The following is an 11,198-nucleotide window of genomic DNA, read 5'->3' on the forward strand; positions in this document are numbered from 1 at the left end:
CCAGTTCCTGCCGCTGAAAAACATCCCCACAGCATGATGCTGCCACCACCATGTTTCACTGTAGGGATGGTATTGGCCTGGTGATGAGCGGTGCCTGGTTTCATCCAAACGTGACGCCTGGCATTCACACCAAAGAGTTCAATCTTTGTCTCATCAGACCAGAGAATTTTGTTTTTCATCGTCAGAGAGTCCTTCAGATTCCTTTTAGCAAACTCCAGGTGGGCTGCCATGCGCCTTTTACTAAGGAGTTGCTTCCGTCTGGCCACTCTACCATACAGGCGTGATTGGTGGATTGCTGCAGGAATGGTTGTACTTCTGGAAGGTTCTCCTCTCTCCACAGAGGACTTCTGGAGCTCTGACAGAGTGACCATCAGGTTCTTGGTCATCTTCCTGGCTAAGGCCCTTCTCCCCCGATTGCTCAATTTATATTGTCGGCCAGCTCTAGGAAGAGTCCTGGTGGTTTCGAACTTCTTCCACTTATGGATGATGGAGGCCACTGTGCTCATTGGGACCTTCAAAGCAGCAGAAACTTTTCTGTAACCTTCCCCAGATTTGTGCCTCGAGACAATCCTGGCTCGGATATCTACAGACAATTCCAACTGTGGGACCTTATATAGACAGGTGTGTGCCTTTCCAAATCAAGTCCAGTCGACTGAATTTAGCACAGGTGGACTCCAATTAAGCAGCAGAAACATCTTAAGGATGATCAGGTGAAACAGGGTGCACCTGAGCTCAAGTTTGAGCTTCATGGCAAAAGACTGTGAATACTTATGTACATATGCTTTTTCAATATTTTTATTTCTAACAAATTTGCAAAAACCTCAAGTAAACTTTTTTCATGTTGTCATTATGGCGTGTTTTGTGTAGAATCCTGAGTAAAAAAACAAATTTAATCCATTTTGGAATAAATCTGTAACATAACAAAATGTGGCAAAAGTGATGCGCTGTGAATACTTTCCGGATGTACTGTAAACTTAGCAAACAGAGTGTTCAGATCTTTAAACACATGTTTGTTACACATGTTTAAATATGCCATCCATTCAGGGTTGCTCCCATCCTAGCAAGCATTGTGTGTGAGGCAGGAACAAATCCTGAACGGGGCACCAGATCATCGCAGGGTGAATACGAGCAAAACATACACTAGCAGGTTCAATATATTATAACAAAATCCCACATCCTACATGACTTTGAAAGGAAAATGAAGCACGCCGAGTAAACCCTCCAGAAAAACATGCAAGTTCAGGGCAGAATATACCAGAGACCCCATTGCTACGAGGCAGCAGTGCAACCTGCACACCGCCGTGCCACGACGTGATTAATACATGCTTTAAGGCATTTCATCATGAGAATTATATAAAGTATTTATCTTGGCATTCTAAATGTTCAGGGAGCAGGAATATCATGAAGTGAATGGATTCTGTGTGGTGATTGCTGCCGTCGCCTCCTCTTAGTGCGGAGGAAGTCCGTTTAAGAAGCATGTACCGATTTAACATGGCTTGGGGAACACTTAATACAAAGTATTTAATGTGCTATATAACTTATGATGGCATTTGAAAGAATCTAATAAATTAAATATTCATTTCACAATGAAGTTTAGTTTACGATGTTCGACTTTAATCTTGATATAAGCGTCGAGATTAAAGTAGAAATGTCGAGAATAAAGTCAACATCGTGTCACACTATTACACAGTACCCAGGTAAATTACATTGTATTGAAAAGAAATAAAACCAGTACAACGTGGGTTGCAGTATTATCCAGTAGTATAGAAACATTATTCACACATTTGAACATAATGGTCCACGTCTGACCTTTTAAAACCAAAGTATGTCCAGGGAATGGACGTGACTGCTTTTTTTCGGCAATAGTTCTTCTGTGTCATCATGTTCAACTTTATCAGTTTCAGAATGTTCTCTGTCCATTTTCATCCCGCAATACATATGCTACAGCATGTACTCCGTTACATGCCTATTTCGCGGTGTAGCAGTGAAAAAGATCCCCTGCACAAAACCTTCACTAATGCATGTACTCTGTTGTATGGGACTAGCGGTGTAGTAGTGAAAAGGGTCCCCCCTTGAACAGTTTCCCGCTGCGCCACGTTCTGAACGTCATTTAGGCAATTTAAACCGGTGCTGCAGTATAAGAAAAATCCATATTATAACAAAAATAAAAAACTGTTTTCGGTATGAACCGGTGTACCACCCAGCACTACAATGAAATACTTACACTCCGTTATGAAAGGTGTAATTTTGAAGTTGAGTAAGATGTTTTTAGTGTGTTTCTAGGTGTAGAAAATAAACAATTATCAGTTGTAAGTTAAATGTTGCAAGTTAATGTTTAGAACTTCTGATGTTCTGAACTTCTGGTTTATAATGCTGTTTAGAAGCATTAAGGCAGATGCTTCAATGGTACATGTAATGAGTTATCAGCAGCAGAGGTTTGCTCGTTTAGTTTACTTTCTTTGAGAAAAAAAAAAAAAAAAAAAATTGGATAATTCACAGGTAAAAGCAACTTGGTAAACTTGGCGCAAAGCAGTGACTTGTTAGTACAACTGTAAAATATGGTGAACTATATGGTGAACTCAGTGAAAGCATGCAAGGTACATATTTCAAGGTTACAGGAGCATCTTGGATGTAATCCCTAATACAAATACTGTTTTTGAGGTTAGTTCTTTTACATGAAAAATTCAGGATAAGTTCGCAGGCATAAACAATAGCTGAATCTGTTCACTTTCTTGAGGTTTTCTTGAAAAATAGCTCAATAAAGAGTTTTTTTTTTTAGGAATTTTGAAAAGAACGATGGAGTTTTCTATTAATGTTTATAGTAACCATTAAATAGAGAATGTAATAAGGGCGATTAATATTGGAAAAATTAATTAACTTTTTTGGCCTGGTCCATTAAATGTTACTTTTAAGTGCTACTGATCAGCTGATGTTTCTTGAATGTGAAAATGGTAATGTAAATCTCACCACAGTAAACATGAAGTGTCAAAGGCATTTCAAAGGCTGCTTTATAATTTTTTTTTGTTAAAAAAAAATATTGCATAAGAAAGTATTTTTAGTATTTTTAATGTCCTGTAACACTGATACAGCATTTGGTAATTAATTGGATTATATTCATTTTAAACAGTGTTTTTCAATAATAAAATAGAAAATGGTAGTGAATAAATTTGTGTTTTGTCAGAAGTTAATTCAGGTCCTGGGTTGTCTTTTCCTCTCGTTTCTGACAGATTGGTTTGGTTCATTCTGCACCTGATTCTGCCAAAATTATATAGTGTATCTTAAACTTTCTAGATGATAATTTCTATACATTTTCTGTTGATCAGTTGTATTTTGTATACTGCCTTTTCTTGTCATTAAATCTTAAAAAATGGCCATCTTTTGACTTATGTCAACATTACTTTAATGTGCCTGCAATTTTAATATTAGCCCATCCTCCTCCTCCAGCATATTTTAGTAGGAGTATAAGAGTGAATGTTGGGCTGGTGTTCTAGTATTGGTTCTATCCTTTCTTTCAATGCTGCATGTGTAAGATTCCACTCCCTATATGTTATAATTGGATTAAGCAGTTTCAGCCAGAAAACAATCAACAAATGGGTTGTTATTAATAAAAGTATTAATTGTTTATTAACAATGTTATTCTCATTTTTTGTGCATGGTTAGAACATTTCACAAATCCATGAAGGTTACACGATTTTTTGTAAACTGAACTGTTAAATACTTGCTTATTTCATTTTAATGTCTTTGAATGAACTCCAGTCTTGTGCTTACAGAAACTTGCACATACCCAACACTTTGTTCTATCAGGCCAGTTTCACTTAGTCGGTAAACCTATTCTAGTGGTATTTTCTTTGTCGGAGGAAGCCAGACAAACTGAAATTAACAGGGACACAGAGTAAGTCAGCTGCACAATAACCATGACCAGTTAAAGATTCAAACGTGGTTCTTGGAGTTGTTAAGCTGCATTTAACCATCAAGACACTCATTAAGACTAAATAAAAATTGAGGATTATCAAAATTATCATCTTAAGTAATTACTAGGGGGCTTTGTTCCCTGCTCGCTTCGCCTGCCAGCCTCCCTGCCAACAAATTTGCATCTGTGTCGCACGCGTATGTGGATTTCACTTTCACCAAACAACAAATCTTTTTATTCTCGTGGATACAACTGTCCATTGAGAAGAAACACTACTTTTTTCCCAGATGGCAACACAAATTAGATGATTTACAAGTCTCCGACTTAATGTTTAAATCCGAACAATATACAGGTAGTCAATCTTTTTGCTGTTCTGTAATAATTTCTGTTTGTTTGCTCTAATGCGATCTTTACTATCCTTTTTTTGAGACTTTTAAATTTTCATACTTTCATTATCTCTAACCAGCTCTGCATGTGTATCGCTCTAACATTTTTGAATTCTTTACGACGTTATACTTTGTGATGTACTTTGTCTTATTTCCGGCCCCGGGTGTGGCTAAATCTCTTGGCACAAAGATTCGTCTTGCGGGATGTGCAAGTGTCTCTCTTGAGAAAATCACGTCTCGTCTCCTTCCAAATTATTTTTTTTTTATATTAGAGAGAGAGGTTTTAAACAATTGGTAAAAAAAAAAGGGTTTATTTCAGACCTTTGTGTAACTTATATCCCTTAATGATGTCACCAAATTTAGTTTTCTGTCTTTCCTATCTCAGTTGTTAATTTTGTGTAATTGTTTTTAGTAGTCATATCGATTTGTGGCAGTAATTTTTCAAATTACTTAGTACTAAGATGTTTGTTTAATCATTACATTTCAAGAATGTTTTTAAATGAATAATTACATTTTTTTTTATTCACTAATGGGTTTGGTTCTTGCTCTACACCACAGTTCACTAATAGGCGGAAAGTGGCCCAGGTCTGGACCTAGACTCTTTTCTGTCCGGACCCAGACATATCATTGAGTTTTATTTAGTTTTGGTGGAGATCACATTAAGGGCATGCCTTGACTGAATAGAGGAGTGGAAAACCTGCATTCTGAGTGATGACAGCTGGCACTCTTGTGGCATTGACACGGAGAGAAAAATATACAGAAGTGAGAAGACAAGAGAGAGAAAAGTTACGAAATAGTAAATGTGCCATGGCTTTTGCTAAAAAGCGGAAGCTTGACACTGAAAACCGGGCTTTTAATCCGGAATGGACCAAGGCGTTTATGTTCATGCTTCCCGTTGGAAGCTTGAAACTGATGTGTCTTATCTGCTCTGAAATGTTGGCAGTGGTTAAAAGCGGGAATGTGAAACACCACTACGAAACTAAGCTTTGAGAAAAGTTACCCACTAAATTCGCCAGTTAATCTACAGAAAACACGCGATCTTAAAGCCAATTAATGATCGGTCAACGAGGATTTAACGCATTCATTTACTGGCCAACAACTCGCTAAAGAGTCTTCCCTTAGATGTGTGGATTTTGGGACGTCACACAAAAACATTCAGTAATGACAATCTTCACACGTGCATAAGGATGGCACTGACACCATTCCAGCCCAGATTTAAAATCCTGGCCAACCAAACAAGAGCTCATTTCTCTCTCTGAACACGATGAAAGTAGGCAGTGGGATATGAGGGAAAGAAGGAGGGGAAGATAGGTTCAGTTATTTAAAGATGTTCAGATTTACTGTGAAGCTGGTTATGCCTGTTCAGTTGTGCACATATTAAAAACTTAAATATTTTATTTTTATATTAGGCCAAGTCTTTTTTCTTTGTTGAAATGTTAAAACTTGTTGTTGTTATTACTATGAAAGTACTTATTTATAATTCTCAGTTGAATGTCAAAGTTATCTTTCTTTTACTTACCTTTACTGTTATTTATTTTTTCTTATTTTATTGTATGTCGCCCTCCGGAGTTGCACTGAAAATAAATATTTGTTGAAATGGCATTGAACTTTCTTCGTTTGATTTGAGTGATTGACTTCACACAGTGCAGATGCTGATACAATGGCAATGCTTCTTCAAAATATATAAATTGTAATGTAAAAATTATAATGCAACTTAAACTTGATGATGCCGCAGACCTGTACATGAGGAAATTTTCTCTATCTGGACCTCCTTAAATCATAATTGACTACTCTACACTACTGCTCTACACCATGTATTACAAGAAGTAATTAAATAGTTTTATAGGTGGAGACTTCTTATTTTTTTCCAGACTGACTTTTTCTTTTTTTTTTTAGCATTATCTGCATACCAGAGGTACCACGGTTTACAGTCTGACTACTGGAAGGTTAGTATTGTGTTAATTTTATTGCTTGTTTATTTTTTTTGTTTGACGTAAACCAGTATTTATCATTGGAAGTGCTTTCCGTGTTCGGTTATGTGAAGTTTAATTTTTTTTTCTCATAATGTTTATCACACTTGAATGGAAATGGTTCGGTCAAGTAATACTTTTTTCAGGTTGTCTTTGGTATGTATACATACAGTTGAATTTTGTCTTTCAGGATTAATTAAACAATAGGCTTGATGTGTGTAGACACACAATATCTTTGTAGGAATGTTTACATTGTAGCATTGGTGGGGTAATTAAAGTCCAAGTAAAATATTGAAATTCTTGAATAAATAGCTTTTTATTGTCATGTATAGCAAACAACTGGCTTATTTATTAAAGAGGTTTAATTTGGAGAAGGTTGTTGGATATTTATGGAAAATAGTCTTAAATCATTGTTGGTTATAATGCTTACATTTTCAGTGGAGTCAGCCATACTCATACATGTTGTTTGAATTAAGAATTTTGTTTTCATATTGCATGTTTCATTGAGTGTAGGCTTAAAGTGTTATAAGAAGTTCATAAGCAAAATGCATTTGCAACTTTTCAAACTGCTAATTGCATGATGAATAAACATTCAAACAGTAAAACAACCAGTTCAAAGATAATCATTTTGTTACTTGTTTTCATCTTCACAGCAGCTGATTATCACATTTTAACTTTTTTTTTATTTTACACAGTTAAATGTCATTTGCAGCATTTTGCCAAGGGGTAACTTCAGAAGCGAACTTGTACAAGTAAACAGAGGTTTTTAAGAAGTTAGTTTTCTGCCTTAACTGGGTTTGGCACCTTTATTCTAATTTTTACGTATGCATATGAACACATTCATTATCTTGACACATCCTTATCAATCTCTCTATTAGACCATGGAGTTTTTATTTTAAAGCTTCACCTTCCATTTTAGTCCTACAGACCTGCACATTGACAGTTAAACACTTATCTGTTACTATGTAAAGGATTCATTGAGTATCTGTATAAAACTGAACACATTTGTTAATGTAAATTCTGTAAGCAATCACGTTTTTTTTGATTTCTGTCGCTGCTGATTATGTCTGCAAGATTCTTAAAGTGGTATCTGACCTTGAGCATTGTTTGAATGAACTTGATATAAACCAGCGCTTCAAAATCTGACCTCCGGTATATATCTCGTTATTTCTTGGTTTATGGCAGAACTAAATCCTACCAAATTAATAATGTAATAATATCTGTCCATTCAACATTATCATTGAGCTATGGCCAGTTGACCGTGAAGGAGAGAAAAACAAACCTCTAGTCTACAGCATACCTGGAGAAAATAAACATCTAACACCACCTGGGTCAACTGGCCACTCTGCACCACCTGTGCATTTTATAGCGCATGTTTCTGCTGGGTAGACTAACATGATAACAATACCTGTTCATCCTTTTATTCCAAGGCTCTCAGTATCTCGGATGTGTTTTCCATAGGCAGGTAAACAGCTTGAAAGTAAAGAAGTTGTTCCAGTTCTCACTGAAGAACAACCAGCAGATAAACACTACAGAGAAAGTTTCATAAAAATTAATAAATACTGTGCTGCTTGTTTTTGTATGACTAATGGAGGTGTAAGGGCATACCTGACTAAAGTAGTGAGTTTTCAACTTAAATTGATAGAATGAGCATCACTTATATAAGCAGGCAAATTGTTTCACATCTTTAGGACTCTGTAGTTAAAAACTCGAAACTCCCACTATTATTATTTTATTACTTCTTGGAATCCTTAGTAGGCAAACATTTAGAGATCTTAATGCATGCTTTGGTTTCTAAGTAGTGATCAGTTTAGATAGGTAAGTAAAGCCTTTGTATGTAAAGATTTTTTTGTAAAACAGTGTTTTGAAATAAGTCCTAAGCTTAACTAGAAGCCAGTGTAATAGTTTAAGAGCAGGAGTTGTGTGCTCTTGCATTTTTTAGTTCATGTATTGACTTTGCTGCAGCATTTTAAATTAACTGAAAGCTGCATATACAGTGGTTTGTACAACCAATGAATAATAACTCATTTTAATCAGTCCTACTAGAAATAAATGCACAGCTTAATTTCTTAGCATTTTTGTTTATTTAGTAGCAACCTTAATTTCTCAGTGGTTTAGATACTTTTGTAATGTATGTTTTGAAACACATACTGGTATAAAAGCTAATACCCAAATAGTGTTCTACTTCAGTAAATCAAATTTTTAGACTAGCTGATTTAAAAAGTGACAAAATTGTGTTGTGATTTGCTTCACTCCCCTCAATAAATAATTCTGTTTTTCCTGTACACTGAGGGGAAAAAAGTCATCCATGCGCTATTTAATCACCTGGCACAATTAAAAGCAGTATCAGAGAAGTATCATTTGGTGCCAAAGGAAGGTATTAACCTTATATTTCTTAATGAATGATTCCAGTGGAAGCATTTAAATTAAAAACAGTAAGGTTCTGAGCAATGAGTCTTGTGGGATGCTGTATTTACCTTCTGAATATGATGACAAAGTGTAGTTTCAGCACATTTATTTGCAGTATTGTTTTGTCATTTTAAGAAATGGGCTATTGCTTGTGTACTGTGACTGGTGTGAAAGACACATGGAATTTCTCAGATAAATTGTCATGTGTAAGGTGAGACTGTAGCAGAAAGGCTGCTGCTTTTTTCCCCCCAGGTATTTTAGTAATAAAACTCAAGTTTGAAATAGATCTGTAGTGTTCAAGGATATGCAAATTAAATTTATTTCTCACGTTTTCAAGTAATGGTCTTATAACTGACTGCTTTAGTATATTAAATTATATTTAAGTCTTATGTCTTTAATAAAGATCAACTATTTGCCACCTCCTGAAAAAGCTGAGATAGTGCCCAATAAAAACAATGCATTAATTATTTTTGCTATTTGTGCAACTGCAGCAAGTGAGTTTTTCAGTAAGCAAATTAGAGTTAGGTTTGTGGAACAGAGAAAAGTTTTACAAACCAAATGCTACCTGCTCTTCCTGGTGCTGCGCCATTTAGCAGGCTTTTCAGAGGCTCATCTTTTTTTGTTTCCTTTTTTTAGTTATGTTCTTTTACAATTGTTAATGGTATTAATTATTGTAAACTAGCAAAATACCTGTGCTTCGCAGCGGAGAAGTAGTGTGTTAAAGAAGTAATGAAAAACAAAAGGAAACATTTTGAAAATAACGTAACATGATTGTCAATGTAATGTTTTAAAACAAAGGAATGTTTTAAGGACCACATGGGATACCCCTCGGTTTTGTTTATTTTTCTATATATAATATATAATCCACCAAGATACCCGACCACGGTAGGAGGGGGGTGTGCACAAAGGGTAGGGACGTAATGAGTGGGAGCGAATGAGTCACACTTTGTAGGAATTCCACGTTTTGCAGCCCGAATGGGGTTCAACGTCTTACCCACGCCTCTCTGCGCTGGGTAGACACACGGTCAATCTCATGCATAATTATGTATTGACTGCTAAACACTTCTGGAAAGACACGGATGTCTAAAACGGGTTGGTGTGAGAATACAACAGTAAGTGAATGAAAAGATGGAACTCTAAGGAGAGCAAAATACAACACAATAGTGAACCCGCGGCATAACAAACATCGCGTGGCTCAGACGTGCATGTGTTCTGTTAAAACAGACGAAAGGGACTAACTGGGTAGTCGGTGAGTTTTTGCGTCCGGGGAAATGGACAGGCAGTGTGAATGCCTAGAGAGCGAGGGTAGACGCCGACCGGTGAAAAAGGAGTGTTAGTGGGCAGGAAAATGTCTTCCGTGTTCCTGCAGGAGCATCTAAGAAGACACATGTTTGTCTCGGACGCGAATAGCTGTATGTAGCATGTAAAACAGTTTGCTATGGTGCATGCGGCCATGCGTCGTAACCGAAAAGTCGATTTTTAAAGACTGCTTACTTCATTGTGCTTTAACCTCAGTTGTAAAGGATTGTTTTAAGGATCCCATGGGATACCCCTCACAAACAGTTTAACAAGCTGCATATGGCGATTCACGTCCGCGAGAAACATGCCTCTATGAACAGTCAACGTAATTCGGAGGTGAATGACATGCACATTACATTAACCTGACCTGCACTGCATGTGGCCTCTATGACAGACAAATATAAATGACGGCATTTTTTCTGTGTCGTCGCGTCCGAGTTGGTGGGCGTGGCCCTGCGAGTTGTCATCATATCCAATGGTCTTGGAGTTGGTGGGCGTGGCTCCTTGCTGCGTGCGCCATTGGTGTCTCACTTGTCAGCGGCTTAGTGAATCCACACCCCTTCCGCCGTGCTTTCCATGGTTGTCTTGCCTTAGTGATCCATGGTTGTCTTGCCTTAGTGAATCATATATATAGATATGTAAAGATTAAGAACAAATATAGTTAATTACACCATAGAATGCACAGTGTAATAGTAAACTAATGTAAAAACATTGAATAACACTGACACAAAACACCCAGGCTCTCTGCTCAGCTACACGAGCAAGCTCGCTCGCGCTCTCTCTCTGTCTGTAGTACACACACCCCCCCACAACCCCGTCAGCAGCACGTGCTCGCTCTCTCTCTCGCTCTCTCAACAGGCAACCAAAAAATAAACAAGATCACGCTATTTCACCCTTACGGCCTGATCGCTGTAAACACTTTTTTAAAAATGAGTTTTAAGCACAGCGGAAAAAAAGGAAGATTTGATAAAAGAGAAAAGTAACATTGCAACAATTCATGCTACGTAACTGAAAAATTAACTTTGAAAAATCTGTAATACAAAACCACCAAGAAAACTAACCTTGCATGAGTCGAGTTCTGGCATGAAGTGAGGAGGAAGAGTCTGGCTCCACAATGGAGGGATGTTTTCCTTCAGGTGTTTTCACTCTTGAGATTTCTTGGGTTTCTGGTGTTTTTAGCTGTTTAGCTGGTGGGAGCGAAAGCCTCATGCAGCCTTTCCAAAA

The 11,198-nt window shown here is 37.0% G+C and overlaps 1 protein-coding gene across 7 annotated transcripts in view; it reads left to right on the forward strand.

Moving 5' to 3' along the window:
- The window catches only part of kdm6a (lysine (K)-specific demethylase 6A), a 548,877-nt gene that overhangs the window by 138,500 nt on the left and 399,179 nt on the right, over nt 1-11,198 (forward strand). For all 7 annotated transcript variants that reach the window (XM_039745157.1, XM_039745151.1, XM_039745155.1 and 4 more), the window contains exon 4: nt 6,193-6,242. In XM_039745157.1, coding sequence (XP_039601091.1) covers nt 6,193-6,242 — 50 coding nt within the window. The remainder of the gene's footprint in view (nt 1-6,192; nt 6,243-11,198) is intronic.

Source organism: Polypterus senegalus, chromosome 2, assembly GCF_016835505.1.
Source record: "Polypterus senegalus isolate Bchr_013 chromosome 2, ASM1683550v1, whole genome shotgun sequence".
Lineage (NCBI taxonomy): Eukaryota > Metazoa > Chordata > Cladistia > Polypteriformes > Polypteridae > Polypterus > Polypterus senegalus.